Consider the following 19,121-nt stretch of genomic DNA (forward strand, 5'->3'; position numbering starts at 1 on the left):
CCAGCCGCGTCAGTGAAGCGCTCTGGGACACTATCCTGCGTGAGGGGGTGCATTGTAAATGCAAGTTGTCGTTGATTCTCTTTCCGTTCTGTTTAGCAAGAACCTCCTATTCCACTCCAGGAGCTGTTTGTTGACCATTGGAAAGGCATCACCAGCTATTACATCCTGACCACAGGTAGGTCAACCGCCATCACTGCTCCCCTTCACTCCTCATCCCCCTCCCCCTCACACACCACCCTGCCTCGCACTTCCCTCACACCACCTCCTCACATCCCCCTCACACCCCACACACACACACACAACAACAACAAACAACGTCCTAAAGCGCTGAACAGTGAGGTGTCGGGGCTCGAGCAATAGGGGGGGAGTGGGGTAGGGGTGAGGGAAGGCAGAGAGGTGGGAGGGAGACCAAAGGCACGATCAAAGAGAAGGGTCTTGAGACCGGCCTTGAAGGAGGCAAAGGAGGAAGTGAGGCGATGGGACCGTGGGATGGAGTTCCAGAGTGTGGGGGCAGAGAGGCTGAAAGCCCGGACACCGATGAGCGGGAGACATGGAGCAGACCAGAGCCCACTGAACGGAGGGAGCGGGCAGGTTGGTAGGGAGTCAGCAGGTCAGAGAGGTAGGAGGGGGCGAGGCCATGGATAGCCTTTACGGTGAGGACGAGGATCTTGATCCTCTGGGGGATGGGGAGCCAGTGCAGTCGGGCGACGGTGGGAGTGATGGGGTCGGGCGAGGTTGGGAGTGATGGGGTTGGGCGAGGGTGGGGTGATGGAGTCGGGCGAGGGTGGGAGTGATGGGGTCGGGCGAGGGTGGGAGTGATGGGTCGGGCGAGGGTGGGGGTGATGGGGTCGGGCGAGGGTGGGGTGATGGGGTCGGGCGAGGGTGGGGTGATGGGGTCGGGCGAGGGTGGGAGTGATGGGTCGGGCGAGGGTGGGAGTGATGGGGTCGGTCGAGGGTGGGAGTGATGGGGCCGGGCGAGGGTGGGAGTGATGGGGTCGGCGAGGGTGGGAGTGATGGGTTCGGGCGAGTGTGGCCGTCAGGAATTTTGGGTGATCTGCAGGTTGTGAAGGGAAGAGGTGGGAAGGCCGATGAGGAGGGAGTTCCTGTAATCGAGCCTTGAGGTGACGATTGTGTGGGTGAGGGTTTGGGGGCCTGAGGGGTGAGGCAGTGGCGGAGTCTGGCAATGTTGTGGAGGTGGTGGTAGGCAGTGCCGGTCATGGCGCGGATGTGGGGGAGAAAGGACAGTTCGGGGTCAAACAAGACCCCCAGGTTCCTGACCGGCTCAGTGAGGGTGAGTGTGCAGCTGTGGAGGCTGATGCTATCCAGCGCCTGAGGTGCGGAGGCGCTGGCGTGAGCCAATCAGGAGGGCCTCGGTCTTGCTGACGTTCAGTTGGAGAAAGTTGTCCCTCGTCCAGGACTTGATGTCGGACAGACAGTCGGTCAGGACCTCAGTACTCCTGGAGTTCAAGGTGGAGGCAGAGAGATGGAGTTGGGTGTCATCCGCATACATGTGGAAATTTACCCCATGTCTGCAGTTGATGTCACCACAGGGGGAGCATGTAGAAGGTGAAGAGGAGGGGACCGAGGACAGAGCCCTGAGGAACACCGCACGAGATGGTGCGGGGGCCTGAGGAGAAGCCGTTAGTGGAGACAAAATGAAGATGGTGGGAGAGGTAGGACCTGAACCAGTCAAGGACAGAACCTTGAAGGTTGAGGTGGGAGGAGAGGCGGTGGAGGAGGATTGAGTGGTCCACGGTGTCAAGGCGGCGGAGAGGTCGAGGAGGATGAGGAGGCAGAGGGAGCCCTGGTCACACATGGTCAGGATGTCATTTGCAACACAGAAACCCGATTGGAGGGGTTCATGGAGGGAGTGGGAGGAGAGGAAAGAGCGAAGCTGAGAGGCAACGGCTCTCTCAAGGACCTTGGATAGGAAAGGGAGGTTTGAGATGGGCCGGGAGCGGATAGCTGTGATGGGTCGAGGGAAGGTTTCTTCAAGGTGGGGGTGATAGTGGCTGTTTTGAGGGGGGATGGAACAGTGTCAGATGACAGGGAGAGGTTAATGATGTCAGCGAGTAGTGGGGCAAGGAGGTGGAGCTGGGATTTAAGGAGAGGGGTGGGGATGAGGTCGAGGGAGCAGGTGGTGGATTTCATGGAGGTTACCGTGTTGAAGACAGGAGGGAGTGACAGGTTAAAGGTGTGGAAGGAGGGATGGGTAATTGTCGGATGGTTAATTGTGTGAGGTGAGGGTAGGGAGGGTTTGGAAGTTGGGAGGGCAGTGGCAGTTGAGCGGATTCCCTCGATTTTGGACTCGAGTAAGTCCAGTATTTTCTTGCAGTGAGAGTCAGAGGAAAGTATCTGCGAGGCGAGTCGTATCCTCTCATCACCTCCTTACACCCCTTCAATCACACCACACACCCCACTGCTGTGCGCAATTGGCTGCCTCGTTTCGCCCACACAAAATATACAGTCACTACTACAACAACAACAAGATTCCATGTGTACAGCACCTTTCAGTCGGGAGGACATCCCAAGGCACTGGACAGTGACAGCATTTCAGACCCGAGCTGGGGTCAGGGGGGGAGGCGGGGGGGGGGCAATGGCATGGTCGAAGAGGAGGGTCTTGAGACGGGACTTGAAGGAGGCTAAGGAGGGGCCGAGGCGGAGTGACTGGGGGATGGAATTCTAGAGATTGGGGGCAGAGAGGCTGAAGGCTCTCCCGCCAATGGTGGGGTGGGTGGGGGACGTGGAGCAGCCGGAGCGGCTGAGGGGAGGGAGCGGCGGGTTGGTAGGGGGTTAGGAGGTTGCAGAGGTAGTGTGGGGCGAGGCCATGGAGGGCTTTGTAGGTGAGGACCAGGATCTTGAACTGGATCCTGTGAAGGATAGGGAGGCAGTGGAGTCGGTCGAGAGTGGGGGAGATGGGGTCACGGAGTTTGGTGCGGGAGAGGACACGGGCGGCAGAGTTCCTGATTATCTGCAGCTGTGGAGGGAGGAGTTGGGAAGGCCGACACACAGGCGTTTGCATAGTCGAGTCTGGAGGTGATGAAGGCATGAACAAGAGTTTCAGTGCCTGAGGGGTGAGGTAGTGGCGGAGTCGGGCGATGTTACGGAGGTGAGGGAAGGCAGAGGGGGTCATGGCTTGAATGTGGGGAAGAAAAGGCAGTTGAGGGTTGAACAAGACCCCCAGGTTCCTGACTGGCGGTGAGTTGGTGAGTTGTAGTGTACACCATGGAGGGTGATGTTGCCGGAGCCCGAGGTGCGGGGGCGCTGGGGGGAGACGATCAGGAGGGCCTCAGTCTTGTTCACATTCAACTGTAGGAAATTTGCCCTCATCCCGGACTTGATGTCCGACAGACAGTCTGTCAGGACAGCAGTGGTCCTGGAGTTGAGGGTGAGGCAGAAAGATAGAGTTGGGTGTCATCCGCATACATATGGATGTTGACCCCATGTCTGCGGATGATGTCACCGAGGGGGAGCATATAGATATTAAAGAGGAGACAGGGACAGAGCCCTGGGGGACGCCAGACATGACAGTGCGGGGACTGGAGGAGAAACCATTAGAGGCAACAAAGTGAGATGGTGAGAGAGATAGGAATCAAACCAGGCAACGGCAGGTCCGTGAAGATTGAGTAGAGAGGAGAGGCGGTGTATGAGGATGGAATGGTCGACAGTGTCGAAGGCGGCAGAGAGTTCGAGGAGGATAAGGAGGCAGAGGGAGCCCTGATCACAGATGTTCAGAATGTCATTCGTGACTTTGACCAGGGCTGTTTCACTCTACTTGACCGTACAACCTGTGAAGCGCTTTGAGACGTCTTGAAGACGTGATCAGGCATGGTGTCAAATGTGAGTGTCATTATTATAACGTTGTGTTTCAGACGAGACAGTGCCTGTGAAGCAGACAGACATCCCATGGCGCCTGAGGCAGATGCTGGATATTTTGGTGTATGAAGAGAAGCAGCGAGACACACAGGAGACAGGACCATGTCTGGAGTATCTGCTACAGCACAAGATCCTAGAGACACTGTGTACCTTGGGCAAGGCCGGGGTAAGCACATACACACAAACACAGTTAGGTACACACTATATACATACACATACACACAACACATACGCACTCACACGCAGATGCTGTGACTCACACATACACTTGTCACTCACATACCATTACGCACACAACACATACATACACACCACACACACTATCCACACACCACACACTACACACAGTACACACAGACCACATACACACACACCACACACATACTATACAAACAACAAGAACAAATTACATATGTAGAGCGCGTTTCATGTCTGGCGCTGGACAGTCAGGGATCCATCACACACACAAGAACATAGACACACACATACACACACAAATAGACAAACACACACAAACATAGACACACACAAATATAGACACACACACAAACATAGACACACACACCAGTTGGTCGATCAACAATACTTCACACTTCCAGTCACACAAGGTCCAGTCAGTCACCCTCCCCGGCCCCCATCAGTCTCACTCACACCCCTGCAGTAAAACTCTCTCCCCCTTGCTCCCCGCAGTAACCCTCTCCCCCCCATCTCTCCGCTTGCAGTATTCCCCTCTCCCCCTCCACCCCACCTTAACCCTCTCTTCCCCCCCTCTCCCCCTGCAGTACCCCCCTGGGATGAAGCAGCAGGTGCTGATCCTCATGACCCAGCTCCTGAGCCAGATTCAACAGCCACTACTGCCCCATGTCAATGTGCACCGGCCTGTACAGGTGTGTGACTGTCACCTTGGGGGTTGTGGGGGAGCACTGGAAGATGGAGGGAGGGTGGGTGGTGGGTTCACTGTTAGGTAACTGTGAAAGGTTACTGAAGGGCGCTAAGCCGAATGGCCTCGCTCTGTGCTGTAGCTCTCTGGTTTAGAGTAACGTGTCAGCCTGACTGTGTGTGTGTTTACTGTGTCTGACCGACTGTGTGTCATTCACATCGGCCTTCCCAACGCTTCCCTTCACAACCTGCAGATCATCCAAAACTCTGCAGCTCGTGTACTCTCACACACCCTCGCCCGACCCCATCACCCCCACCCTCGCCCAACCCCATCACCCCCACCCTCGCCCAACCCCATCACCCCCACCCTCGCCCAACCCCATCACCCCCACCCTCGCCCGACCCCATCACTCCCACCTTCGCCCGACCCCATCACTCCCACCCTCGCCCGACCCCATCACTCCCACCCTCGCCCGACCCCATCACTCCCACCTTCGCCCGACCCCATCACTCCCACCCTCACCCGACCCCATCACTCCCACCCTCGCCCGACCCCATCACTCCCACCCTCACCCGACCCCATCACTCCCACCCTCGCTCGACCCCATCACTCCCACCCTCGCCCGACCCCATGACTCCCACCCTCGCCCGACCCCATCTACTTCCACCCTTGCCCGACCCCATCATCCCCACCCTCGCCCGACCCCATCACTCCCACCCTCACCCGACCCAATCATCCCCACCCTCGCCCGACTCCACTGACTCCCCATCCCCCAGAGGATCGACTTCAAGATCCTCGTCCTCACCTTTCAGGCCGTCCATGGCCTTGCCCCCTCAACAACAACAACAACAACAACAAGATTGCATTTATAGAGCACCTTTCACGTCGGGAGGACGTCCCAAGGCGCTGGACAGTTGGGTCAGGACCCGAGCAGGGGGGAAATGGTCAGGGGGAGGGGAGGGAAGGGAGGGAGCGAGGAGGAGGTAGAGAGTAGAGAGGGGTGGTGAAGGCACGTTGAAGAAAAAGGTCTTGAGACCGGCCTTGAAGGAGGAAAGGGAGGAAGCGGCGAAGGCACTGGGATGGAGTTCCAGAGCCTCGGGGCTGAGAGGCTGAAGGCCACCGATGGTAGGGCGGTTGGGGCGGGGGATGTGGAGCAGACCGGAGCCAGAGGAATGGAGGGTATGGGCAGGTAAGTAGAGGGATAGTAGGTCGGAGAGGTAGGAGGGAGCGAGGCCGGGAATGGCCTTGTAGGTGAGGATGAGGATCTTGAATTCGATCCTCTGGGGGATGGGGAGCCAGTGGAGGCGAGCGAGGGCGAGGGTGAGGGCGAGGGTGAGGGCGAGGGTGGGAGTGATGTGGGCGCGGCGTCTGGTGCGGGACAGTACACGAGCTGCAGAGTTCTGAATGACCTGCGGTGTGGAGGGAGGGCCGGGAAGGCCGGCGAGGAGAGAGTTCCCATACTCCAGCCTTGAGGTGATAAAGGTGTGGACCAGAGTATCAGCCGCGTGAGGGGTGAGGTAGTGCAGTAGTCTGGCGATGTTCCGGAGGTGATGGAAGGCGGTGCCGGTTGTAGTGTGGATATGAGGAAGAAAGGACAGCTCAGGGTCGAGGGGAACCCCGAGGTTCCTGATGGCTTTGAGAGGTGGAGAGTGCGGAGCTGATGCTGTCAGCGCCTGAGGTGCGGAGGCGCTGACGTGAGCCAATCAGGAGGGCCTCAGTTTTGCGCACGTTGAGCTGAAGAAAGTTGTCTCTCGTCCAGGACTCAATGTCGGACAGACAGCTGTCAGGACATCGGGGGTTGAGGGTAGAGGAGGAAAGGTAGAGAGGAGTGTCATCCGCATACATGTGGGAGTTAACCCCATGTCTGCGGATGATGTCACCACAGGGGGAGCGTATAGAGGGTGAAGAGGAGGGGACCGAGGACAGAGCCCTGAGGGACTCCACATGAGACAGTACGGGGGGTGGAGGAGAAGCCATTTGCAGAGACAAAATGAAGACGATGGGAAAGGTACGACCTAAACCACTCAAGGACAGGACCTTGAAGGTTGAGGTGGGAGGACAAGCGGTGGAGGAGGATAGAGTGGTCGACCGTATCGAATACGGCCGATAGGTCGAGGAGGACGAGGAGACAGAGGGAGCCCTGGTCACAGATGGTCAGGATGTCATTGGTGACCTTGACCAGGGCAGTTTCTGTGCTATGGGCAGCACGGAAACCTGACTGAAGGGTTCGAAAAGTGAATGGGTGGAGAGGAAAGAGCGCAGTTGGGAGGCGACAACTCTTTCGAGAACCTTGGACAGGAAGGGGAGGTTGGAGATGGGCCGGAGATTGATAGCTGCGACGCATCAAGGGAGGGCTTTTTCAAAGTGGGAGTGATGGTGGCAGTTTTTAGGGGAATGGGAACAGAGCCAGAGGAGAGGGACAGGTTAATGGTGTCTGTGAGAAGTGGGGCAAGGAGGTGGAGCTGAGAGATAAGGAGTGGAGTGGGGATGGGTTAGGGTTAGGGTTAACCCTCCTACCTCTCTAACCTGCTGACTCCCTACCAACCTGTCTGCTCCCTCCGTTCAGCGGCCTCCGGCTGCTCCATGTCTCCCGCCCGACCCACCCTACCATCGGTGGCCGGGCTTTCAGCCTCTCTGCCCCCACACTCTGGAACTCCATCCCACAGTCCCTTCACCGCGCTTCCTCCTTTGCCTCCTTCAAGGCCGGTCTCAAGACCCTCTTCGATCGTGCCTTCGGTCGCTCTCCCACCTCTCTGCTTTCCCTACCCCTACACCACCCCTCCCCCATGCTCGGGTCCTGACCCCTGACTGTCCAGCGCCTTGGGACGTCCTCCCCGATGTGAAAAGTGCTCCATAAATGTAATTTTATTGTTGTGTGTGCTTACTGTGTGTGACTGTGTGTGTGCTTACTGTGTGTGACTGTGTGTGTGCTTACTGTGTGTGACTGTGTGTGACTGACTGTGTGTGACTGACTGTGTGTTTGCTGACCAGAAGCTGATACGGCTGTGTGGTCAGCCTCTGGACTCAGACACAGAGAAAGAGGAAGTACAGTTTCTCATCACAGTGTGTTTGAAACTCACGCAGGACCCTTACCTCATCACCTTCTTCATCGAGGTACGTACAGTTCACTCTAGCCACTGCTGTGCGCAGTTGGCTGCCGCGTTTCAACTAAAAAATACAGTCACTCCACTTTACAATATATCCCGTGGAATCCTGCGACTCAGTGGTTAGAGCACTCGCAAGTGGGAGACCTGGGTTCAATTCCCAGAAGGGAGATATCTTAGGCAAGTTTCCTTACTCCACACAAACACACACACACGCCTCTGGTTACCCAGCAGTAAGGAGGAACTCGGTTGTTAGTCGATTGGCGCATTGCTTTTCCGGGGATAATAATCCCTTCAAAAAAAAAATCGGGTCACTCAATCCACGACTGTTTGTGGGGACGCTGCTGTGCGCAATTGGCTACCGCGTTTCGACCACAAAACACATAGTCACTACACTTTAAGTATAGTCTGTGAAGCGCTTTGAGATGTCTCGAAGACGTGATAAGGCGCTGTATCAAATGGCAGGATTATTATTATTTAGAAGTGAAGTGAATGTTGTCATATTTTATAGATAAGAAAATAGGTAATAAATATTTATATTGTCTCTGTTCTTCCAACAGAAGGACTCAAACACTTCAAACAGCCCCTTGCCTTGTTCATCAGCTCAGCCACATGTCCGTGAGGAGACAGCCTTAGCTCTGCGCTCAGAGGGCAGTCAGTCAGGGTCTGACACTGACCCTGAGCGGGGATCCGGGAGTCAATCAGGGGTCAGCCCCCCAGTGACTCCAGCCGCCAATGCACGTCCCTGTCCCACAGCTCAGTGTCAGACTGAGAGTAACTTGGTTCGTGCCTTACTGACTCTGAACCAGAGTGAGGTGGGTATTTGTAAACTAACTGGCGGGGGAGTGGGTGGGTAGGAGGGGAGGGTCTGTTTGGCTCCAGGGTGACTTGCCTGGCAATCGAGCCCACCCTCTGTGCTAGTCTCGGTCCACTGCGCTTTCCTGAGCCAGTTGGGTTTGCGGCATTGCAATACTTGGCTGTTTGTGAGAAACCCCTGTACGCAGTTGTCTACTGCATTTTGCCCACCACGACACAAGTCACTACACTTCACATTATATTCTGTGAAGGGCTTTCAGACGTCTCGACGAGGTGATAAGGCGCTGTATCAAATGCAAGGTTTATTGTTAAGTAGCTCAGTGTCTCGCAATTGTCTCGCAAGCAAGAGGATCCAGGTTCGATTCCTGGGGGGAACAGGTCGGTGAAACGTTGGGCAAGTTTCCTTCCTCCACACACACACTTGCCTCTTGTTTACCTAGTGGTGAGTAGGAACCCGCTTATTAGTAGATTGGTGCATCACTTTCTGGAGGTAATAATCTTACCAAAAAAAAAAATTCTTTAAATTAAATAACAAATGTGCATGGCTATTGGGTAAGAGCAGGGGAGTGGGACTAGTCAGTAGCCTTTCAAAGAGCCAGCAGAGGCACGATGGGCCGAATGGCCTCCTTGTGTGCTGTAAGATTCTATGGTAATTTGGTCACTCAACGCACAGCTGTTTGTGGGACGCTGCTGTGCACAATTGGCTGCCGTGTTTCGCCCACAAAAAACAGTCACTACACTACAGTACATCCTGTGGAGGGCTTTGAGGCATCTCGATGAGTTGGTGAGAGGCTGTATCTGAACGCAAGGATTATAATTATTAATTATACTTTATTATTATTATATAATGTCAGAAACGCTGCTCTGCATTGAAGGCGCGTGAGGCCTTGCTGTTGCTGGTGGCGGTGCCTGAGGAGTCTGGCGTGAGGTGGATGGCTGGGAGCAAGGCCCTGAGACACACACTGACAGCAAGGCTGGCTGAGCTGTACCAGCTGATCCCAGACTCCATCAATCCTGGGGATGTGGAGTCACTTACACCAGTCAGCTGGCGGTAAGTCCGGAATGGGGGAGGCGGGGGTGAGGGAGGGGGGCTAACCAGCGTTTTGCCCACAAAATATACAGTCACTACACTTTACATTATATCCTAAGAAGCACTTTGCGACGTCTCAAAGACGTGATAAGACATTATATCAAATGCAAGGATTATTATTGTTATATCTGTCCTGGGATAATAAAGCAGGATTTGCCGTTCAGGACAGGTGGCCAGGTGAGAGTTGCCTGCTTTACTCTTCTCTGCGGAGACCTGAATGTGCTTTACATTGACTGTTTCCCCCCCCTCCCCCCCCATCCCCACCACAGCTCTCACTGTGCCAGCGGTCAGTCTGAGGAGACCCTGCTCTGCCCAGCGAAAGAGGCTGTGATTAGCTTCCTGTCGTGGCTGGATTACTGCGACCAGATGGTGAAGGCAGCTCAGCCAGTGAGTAACCATCACGGCTAGAGAGAGAGAGAGAGAAAACGTAACAGCGAGGGTTAGAGAGAGAGAGAGAATTTTAGAGAGTGAGAGTGAGCGAGAGAGCAGAGAGAGAGAGTGACAGCGAGTGTGTGTGAGAGAGCGAGTGTGACAGAATGTCTTAGAGAGTGTTACAGAGAGAGAATGTTAACAGAGAGAATGTGACAGCATGTCAGAGAGAGAGAGTGACAGCAAGTGTTAGAGAGAGACAGAGAGAGGGAATGTGACAGCATGTGTTAGAGAGAGAGAGAGAGTGACGGAGCATTAGAGAGAGCCTATCCACTGAGATTAGATTAGAGAGAGAGAGTGTTTGAGAGGGTTAGATGGAGAGTGAGAAAATGCCTTTTGGGGAGAGGGTTCAATTATTAATACTAATTATTAATACTGTTTATTTGGTTTCACCCACAAAACACACAGTCACTTCACTTTACAGTGTATCCTGTGAAGAGCATTCAGACATCTCGAAGACGTGATCAGGGGCTGTGTCAAATGCCAGGATTATTATTATTAAATTTCTCATGTGATCATGTGAAATTAGGTTAAAAAACCCCCACAAATTAGACTTTAATTGATTAGTGTTTAATTCCTTGGCTGGGAACAATCGCACACACATTGTCACACACTGACTCTGTCCCTCCTCATAGATCACTGCTGTTGCTGTGGCAAAGGCGATCCGAGATCAATTCTTTGTCAGCGTGTTGGAGCCAGAGCTGTCGCACGTGTAAGAGAACGTCCTTTGCCTTTTGCTCTTGACTGTCGTTACCAGATAAAATCATCTCTGCCCGGGACCCAGTCGCTTCCCCAGATCTTCGCCTCTCAGTCAGGAGGTCGTTGGTTCGATTTCCCCTTCTCTTCCATGTCGGGGACTACATAAAAACATAAGAATTAGGAGCAGGAGTAGTCCATTCGGCCCCTCGAGCCTGTGCCCCGCCATTCGATAAGATCATGGCTGATCTTCTGACCTAACTCCAGTTACCTGTGGAGTCCTGTAGCTCAGTGGTTAGAGCACTCGTTTTGCAAGTGAGAGACCTGAGATCAATTCCAGGCAGAGGGCGAAACCTTGGGCAAGTTTCCTTACTCCACACGTTCCTACTCCACACAGAGCCTAATAATATTCCCTCCAAAACCCAAAACAATAATAAATTGGTCATTTTCAATCTACGACTGTTTGTGGGACATTGCTGTGCGCAATTGGCTGCCGCGTTCGCCCACAAATATACAGTCAATTCACTTTACAGTGTGTTCTGTGAAGCGCTTTGGAACGTCCTCCCGACGTGAAAAGCGCTAATATCAAATGCGAGGATTATTATTACTCGCCCTCTCCCCATATCCCCTAATTCCTCTATTTTTAAAAATCTATCAGTCTCCGCCTTGAAGATGTTCAAGGACTGACATCTACAGCCCTTCTGGGGGAGTGATTCCATAAAGTCACTGCCCTCTGAGTGAAGACATGTTTCCTCAACTCTGTTCTCAAAGGCTGACCCTTAATTTTCAGACTGTGACCCCTGGTTATAGATTCTCCCACCGGGAAAACAGACCCTCAGTGTCTACTTTATCAGCCCTTTAAGAAATCGTATATGTTTCAATAAGTTCTCCCCTAATTCTTCTGTACTCTGGAGAATACAGCCCGAGTTTATTCAGACTATCCTCATAGGTCAGTCCCCTCATCCCAGGAACTAACCGAGTGAATCTACTCTGCACCCCCTCTCGGGCAAGTATGTCCTTTTATAAATAAGGAGACCAACACTGCACACAATACTCTCGGTGCGGTCTCACCAAAGCCCTATATAGCTGCAGCAAGACTTCCCTACTCTTGTACTCTAAACCTTTGGCAATGAACGCTAACTGCCGTTCGCCTTAGTTGCTGCTGCACCTGCAAACTAACTTTTGAGACTGGTGTACAATGACACCCAAATCCCTCTGAACACTAACACTATCTAATCTCTCGCCCTCTAGAAAATGATCTGTTTTTCTATTTATTCGGGTGAATAACTTCACACTTCCCTACATTAAATTCCATCTGCCACCTACTCGCCCACTCCCGGAGCCTATCTATATCCCGTTGCAATCTTTTTGCATCATCCTCAGAGCTCACTCTCCCACCGAGTTTAGTGTCATCCGCAAATTTAGATACGTTACATTCAATGTCCTCGTCCGGATCATTGGTGTAAATGGTAAATAGCTGAGGCCCAAACACTGATCCTTGTGGCGCTCCACTAGTCACATTCTGCCAATTCGAGAAGGACCCGTTTATCCCTACTCTCTGTTTTCTACCCGTTAGCCACTCTTCAATCCGTGCTAATATATTCCCATTAATCCCGTGGGCCTTAACCTTGTGCAATAGCCTTTTGTGTGGCACTTTGTCAAATGCCTTTTTAAAATCTAAATATACTACACTACTGGTTCCCCCCTCTCTAACCTGCAGATACATCTTCAAAAACTCTAAAAGATTAGTGAAGCATCACTTCCCTTTTGTAAAGCCGTGTTGACTGCCTAATCTTGTTATGGTCTTCCAGGAATCCCATAACGACATCTTTAATTAAGGACTCAAGAATTTTCCCTCCCACTGATGTCAGACTAACTGGTCTATAGTTCCCCATCTTTTCTCTCCCACTCTTCTTAAATAGTGGTGTTACGTTTGCAATCTTCCAATCAATGGGAACCGTTCCAGAATCCAGAGAATTTTGGAAGATCAAAGACAAGCCCTCCACTATCTCAGTAGTCACCTCTTTTAAAACCCGAGGATGTAGGCCATCAGGTCCAGGAGATTTATCAGTTTTAAGACCTGACAATTTATCTAAAACCATTTATTTACTAGTATTAATTTCCCCAAGTTGCTCGCTAACATTGTCTTCTTGGTTCCCCTCTATTCTTGGTAAACCTGGGGGATATCCTGAATATATTCTCTGAGCTCACAGTCTAGGCTGAGGCTCCAACAGCGCTGGTGGTGGGGTAGCGAGAGAGAGACGCATTGTCAGAGACACTGTCCTTCGGATGAGACGTTAAATCTCACTCACTCCCGTCTGCCCTGTTAAGGCGGATGTTAAAGATCTCCCACTGCACTGTCAGGAAAAGAGAATGGAGTTTCTCTCCCGGTGTCCTGGCCAGCAATCCCCCCACTAGATAAAGTCACTCCCCCCCAAGCCTTGGCTCTCGCAAACCTGCGCCTGATAATTATCGGAATTAGGTAAACAGGGAATGTGTCCCTCCAGAGAGAGAGAGCGCATTCCATTCCACAATCTCTCTCCGGGATTCCCATGTGCAGTTGGGATGCAGGAAATTCTCAGTTGGGTTTGGAGACTGTTAAGCAACGGTGACGGGTTTCCGTGTGTGTCAGACACCCGGCTGGGCCAAAAACAAGCGCATGTGTGGTGGAGGTTTCCGCATGTGTTTGTGTGTGTAGTGACTTTGGAGTGTGTGCCCGCAGGTGTGAGGTGAGGATCTTGAACTCCACAACGCTGCTTCTGACGATTGTACAGCAGGTGTCCTCGCCAAGGTTACTGAAGGAGCTCGTGTGTTTCCTGCTTGGAGAGGGAGGGGAGAGCGAGGCTGAGACGTCAGGCCAGCTAGCCAGTCACCCCCTCCTCTCCCACCTCATACAGCATTGCAACCATCTGTCTGACGAGGTGAGGCAAGATAAAAACAATAATAATTTGGTCACTCAAACCATGGCAGTTTGTGGGGACACTGCGGTGCGCAATTGGCTGCTGTGTTTCACCCACAAAACACACGGTCACTACACTTAGCAGTGTATCCTGTGAAGCGCTTTGAGACATCTCGATGACGTGATCAGGCACTGTGTCAAATGCCAGGATTATTATTATTATTAATGGTGATTAACGTCCCAAAACTCTTGTCACTCTTTCCCTCTATCCCGCCCTCCGCCTCACCCCATTCCTTCCCCATCTTCGGGTCGCGCCTGAGGAGCTTCCCCTTCGACCAACCATACCTACGGTGCCCCCCCCCCCCGGCTCAGTATCCTGCTCTGCCATTGTCGAGCGCTCTGGGGCGCTGCCCTGCATGAGGGGGCGCTGTGGGAATGCAAGTTGTTGTTGTTTGTTCTCTCACACAGATCAGTGTGGTGACCCTGCGGGTGTTTGAGCAGTTACTCAGGAAGCCTGAGCCGCAGGTGGTGTCCAGGCTGGTACTGTGGGACCTGAGGGACAGAGGGTATCGGGCCCCCAGCACTGGGCAGGACGAGGGCAGCAATGCTGAGAGCAGCCAGCCCCCCGAGACAGAGTGAGAGACTTCTCCACCCCTCGCTCACACACGCACACTCGCTCACACGCACACTCGCTCACACACACACACTCATTCACGCACACACACACTCACGCACCCACACTCGCTCACACACACACTCACTCACACACATTCACTCGCGCACACACTCACTCTCTCACACATTCACTCGCACACACACTCACTCACTCGCTCACACACATACACTCATTCACTCACACACTCATTCGCTCACACACACACTAATTCGCTCACACACGCACACACTCGCTCACACACACTCACTCACTCTCACACACACACTCGTTCACACACACACTCGCTCACACACAATCGCTCACACACACACTCATTCGTTCACACGCACACACACTCGCTCACACACTCACTCACACACACACACTCACACACAGATATATTTACATCCCCTTTTACCGCCGCAGGTCAGATGATCTGCTACAGTTTTGCTGATTGTGCGGCTGTCAGTGCGGTTCAAGGGAAGTGTTTGCCGTGTGTTTGCAGGGATCTGGACGAGGACCCATTTTTCACAGACATGTACATGGGGAGCATGTACCCCGCCTCTGACTGGCTTGCGGCCCCCACCACAACAACACTGCCAGCCGCCAGGGAGTCCGGCAACCCCCAGGTCAACAGGGTGGTCAATAGGTAGGGAACAAGCACAGCTCTTCACTCCCCATCTCAACAACACGGATGTAATTTCGCTCTCAAAACACACAGTCAATTCACTTTACGGTGTATCCTGTGAAGCGCTTTGAAACGTCTCGAAGACATGATGAGGCGCTGTATCAAATGCAAGGATTCTTATCATTAAATGTCCTGTGTCCCAGAGGTTAGAGCACTCGCCTCGCAAGCAAGAGGACCCGGGTTCGATTCCCGGGAGTGGTGGGGGCGAAACCTTAGGCAAGTTTCCTTACTACACACACACACACAGTCACACACAGACACACACACAGACACACACACACTCACACAGACACACACAGTCACACACACAGTCACACACACACGCGCCTCTGTTTTCCCGCAGTAAGTAGGAACCCGGTTGTTAGTCCTCTTGCTTGTGAGGCAAGTGTTCTAACCACCATTACAGGACTTCTGTATCTTAGTGGTTATCTAAATCTGATCCTTTATGCCCCCCCCCCCTCGCAACAGGAGGGTGCTCGAAGGCGCGGTCGAAGAGGAGGGTCTTGATATGGGCCTTGAAGGAGGTGAGCAAGGTGGCGTCTTCCCTTGCCTCCTTCAAGTAGCTCTCTTCTCTTCCTCCGCCTTGCCCCATCCTTCCCCATCTCACGCCTGAAGACCTTCCTCTTCGACCGTGCCTATAGTCACCTCCCCGCCCCTTCCACTGTGCTCCGCCATTGTCAAGCCCTCCGGGGCGCTCCCCTGCATGAGGGGACGCTGTGTAAATGCAAGTTGTTGTTGTTGTAGCTTTCTGTGCCTGGTTCCCGACACAGTAAAAACCTCCCACTTGGTGCCAGGAGCTGGATATGACACGTACCTACAGGATGCTCACCGGCTGGTAAGCGCAGGGGTGTTATGTGTAGGTGGTGGTGTGGGGGGTTATAGCTCTGCGTTACAGGGTGTTGTGGGTTTGAGCCCCCACCCCCCAAACACACGTCAGGGACTCTGAGCTCACAGTCCAGGCTGTCGCTCCAGAACAGAGCTGGGGGTGGTGGGGGAGAGAGAGAGAGAGACGCATTGTCAGAGATGCCGTCCTACAGATCAGAGGGTGGGGAGAGTGGGGGGAGGAGGGGAGGGAGGGTGTGGTGAGGAGGGTGGCCAAAGGCTCAGCTGAAGAGGAGGGTCTTGAGAGGAGGCAAGGGAGGGGGGGGGGGGGCGAGGCACAGGGACTGTGGGATGGAGTTCCAGAGGGTGGGGCAGAGAGGCTGAAGGTCTGACCGCCGATGGTGGGGTGGGCGAGGCGGGGGAATCTGGAGCAGGCCGGAGCGCGCTGAGCGGAGGCCGTGGAAATCAAATGCGAGGATTATTATTAATTATTGATTATTAATTGTTATGACGTTGACGGTGATGACTGTGTGCAGTTCCAGGGCTGCTGTGTAAACGCAGTGCAGTGGAAATGGCCTCTGGCTCCCAAGTCGTTGGAGAGCTGTGAGCGGAGCTGGACGTTTTACGAGGGCCATTTCCTGGCTGTGCTGTTTGACCGGATGGCAGGGCTCCTGGATCAGGTAGGCAGCGTGTGTTGGCTTATCAATGTGAGCCCCACATCCCCCAGCATTCCGGAGGATAACATGGACACGATGGAGAGAGAGAGAGAGAGCAGGGAATGGGGTGAGAGCAGAGAGCTCCAGTGGGGGAGCGACCCCCAGCACAGACACGATGGGGAGAGAGAGAGAGAGCAGGGAATGGGGAATTATAATTGTCCTCAGTGCACTCTCTGCTCTCTCTCTCTCACATCTCTCTCCCTCCTTCTCTCCCTCTGTCACACTCTCTCTCAGTCCCACTCTCTGCTCTCCCTCTCTCTCTCCCTCTCTCTCACTCTCACACACTCTCTCCCCATCTCTCTCTCACACTCTCACTCCCCACACTCTGCTCTCTCTCGCTCTCTCTCTCACACACACACTCTCTCATACTCTTTCCCTCTCACTCACACTTTCTCTCCTCCCTCCTCTCTGTCACACACACTCTCTCTCTCTCCCCTCCTGCTCTTTCTCTCACACTCTCTCTCTCCCTGCAGCCCTATGATCTGAACCTACAGCTGACCTCAGTGCTGTCCAGGCTGGCGCTGTTCCCCCACCCTCACCTGGACGAGTACCTGCTGGACCCCTACCTCAGTCTGACCCCCGGCAGCCGCTCGCTTTTCTCTGTCCTCATCCGCGTGAGTATCATAGCACCCCCCACCCCCCATCCCCGGGGACTCTGAGCTCACAGACCTCCAGTACAGCGCTGGGAGGAGGAGAGAGAGAGAGACGCATTGTTGGAGATGCCGTATGTGTCTGTATGGGGGTGGTCAGTGTACGTAGCTGTCGGGGTTGTGCTGATGCTATGTGTGTATGGGGCAGGGACTGAGGCGTGAGTGTGTGTATGTGTGGCTGTGTGTTGAACTGTGTGCTATGCTGTGCGTGTTTGTGTGTGACTGTATGTGTGATGGGGACGGTTGTGTGTGTGACTGGGTGCTCACCCTGTGTGTGTGTGTGTTACCAGGTGATTGGGGAGCTGATGCAGAGAGTACAGCGCGTCCCACACTTCGCCTCTAAACTGCTGTTTGTCAGGAAACAGTTGATGGGTCTGGAGCCAGAGGAACCGTGAGTGACAGTCAGCCGAGCGGGGTGTGGGGCGGGGGATTCCGTGGCTCGTGGTGTCGTCTCAGCCTTATCCGCTCCTTCCTCATGTCCAGGTTCCACTCATCCAGGGTCCTGTCGGCCTCCCCAACACTTCCCTCCATAAGCCGCAGATCACCCAGAACTCGTGTCCTCTCCTGCGCCAGCTCCGTGACCACATCACCCCCACCCTCGCCAGCCCGGCTCCACTGCTCCCCATCCCCCAAAGGATTCAGTTCACTTTCAGCCACTGTGCCCCGAAACTCTGTCACACTCTCCCTCTATCTGTCCCTCTGCCTCACCCCCTTCCTTCCCCATCTTCAGGTCGCGCCTAAAGAGCTTCCTCTTCGACCGGTGCCTGCGGTCACCTCGTCCACTCTCCCCCCCCCCCCCCCGGAGTCTCGCTTCCCTGCGTGAGGGATTCTGTGTAAACACAAGTTGTTGTTGTTGTTGCAGTGTGGATCACGTGACGTTGCTGAGAGCAGTGATCGTGTTGGAGGAATTTTGTAAGGAATTAGCCGCAGTTTCCTTCGTCAAGCACCCTGCCGAGCCCGACCAGCGCAGCACCCCCTTCGGAAAAGGGGTTTGGGGTTAGAAAGAGGTTTGGAAAAAGGGGAACAGAAACACTATAGCGATACTGGAATCCCCCCTTCCTTCCTAGCCCCCCCCCCCCAGCCCCCTCCGTGACCCCACTCCCCCCTCACTAAGCCTGCAGGACAGTAAGTGAACGAAACATGGCCATCCCATCCCATGTGCGATTTTATGGCATGTGCTGCTCTCGGTTTTATACTGTCTCCTTTTATTGGCCTCCACTCCCCCCACCCACACGGGATCTCTCGCTGTGATATCATTTAAAACGGGGAGTGGGGGTTAGGGTTTGCCCATTGATGTGGTTTGAGCCACAAGGAATTTAGCACTTGGAATCACGGTTAATTATTTGATTAATTATTTTATTGCACACTTAATGCGACACTTAATTTCCGATCAATTCTCACTAGGTACTTACACTGATCTGGAGGTGGGGGCTTCTACTGATCAGTGAAATTAATCTGTTGTGTTTTTATTCCTTTCTCTCTCCTCCACTCCCCCCCACCCCCACCAGCTGGTTTAACTGTACAGGGGGGCTCTTACACTAGGATGAGAGAGAGAGGGGAGGGGTGTGGAAGAGAGAGCGAGGGAGAGGGGGAGTGTGGGAGGGAGAGGGTAAGGGAGAGGGGGAATGTGGAGGGAGGGAGAAAGAGGTAGAATGGGGAAGGTTAAGGTGAAGATTAATCATGTCTGGGATTGCTCTCTGCACACAGCCTCCAGCAGGAACTTGCACAGTGTGTGTGTCTCTGATTACTCTCTTGTGAGAGACATTTACAATGTATAAAATCTCAAGTTTTCTCAAACAA

General features: G+C 53.7%; 1 protein-coding gene across 3 annotated transcripts; it reads left to right on the top strand.

Annotated features, from left to right (window-relative positions):
* The first annotated feature begins 100 nt into the window (after positions 1 to 100).
* LOC103190797 (FHF complex subunit HOOK interacting protein 2A-like) lies at positions 101 to 18,913 on the top strand. 3 transcript variants are annotated; one of them, XM_042346560.1, is made up of 16 exons: positions 101 to 175; positions 3,873 to 4,042; positions 4,659 to 4,763; positions 7,748 to 7,870; positions 8,421 to 8,675; positions 9,531 to 9,727; positions 10,036 to 10,153; positions 10,831 to 10,907; positions 13,614 to 13,812; positions 14,259 to 14,425; positions 14,951 to 15,094; positions 15,878 to 15,968; positions 16,492 to 16,635; positions 17,145 to 17,285; positions 17,612 to 17,712; positions 18,184 to 18,913. In XM_042346560.1, exons 2-16 carry the CDS (start codon positions 3,923 to 3,925, stop codon positions 18,320 to 18,322), a joined length of 2,121 nt encoding a protein of 706 aa, XP_042202494.1. In that variant the 5' UTR covers positions 101 to 175; positions 3,873 to 3,922; the 3' UTR covers positions 18,323 to 18,913. The 3 variants fall into 3 exon arrangements, with proteins under 3 accessions (XP_042202494.1, XP_042202492.1, XP_042202493.1); XM_042346558.1 differs by lacking the exon at positions 101 to 175 and having other exon boundaries at positions 3,876 to 4,042; positions 7,751 to 7,870; XM_042346559.1 differs by lacking the exons at positions 101 to 175; positions 4,659 to 4,763 and having other exon boundaries at positions 3,876 to 4,042.
* The last annotated feature ends 208 nt before the right edge of the window (positions 18,914 to 19,121 follow it).

Source organism: Callorhinchus milii, unplaced genomic scaffold (genome assembly GCF_018977255.1).
Source record: "Callorhinchus milii isolate IMCB2004 unplaced genomic scaffold, IMCB_Cmil_1.0 Scaffold1001, whole genome shotgun sequence".
In the NCBI taxonomy this organism is placed as follows: domain Eukaryota; kingdom Metazoa; phylum Chordata; class Chondrichthyes; order Chimaeriformes; family Callorhinchidae; genus Callorhinchus; species Callorhinchus milii.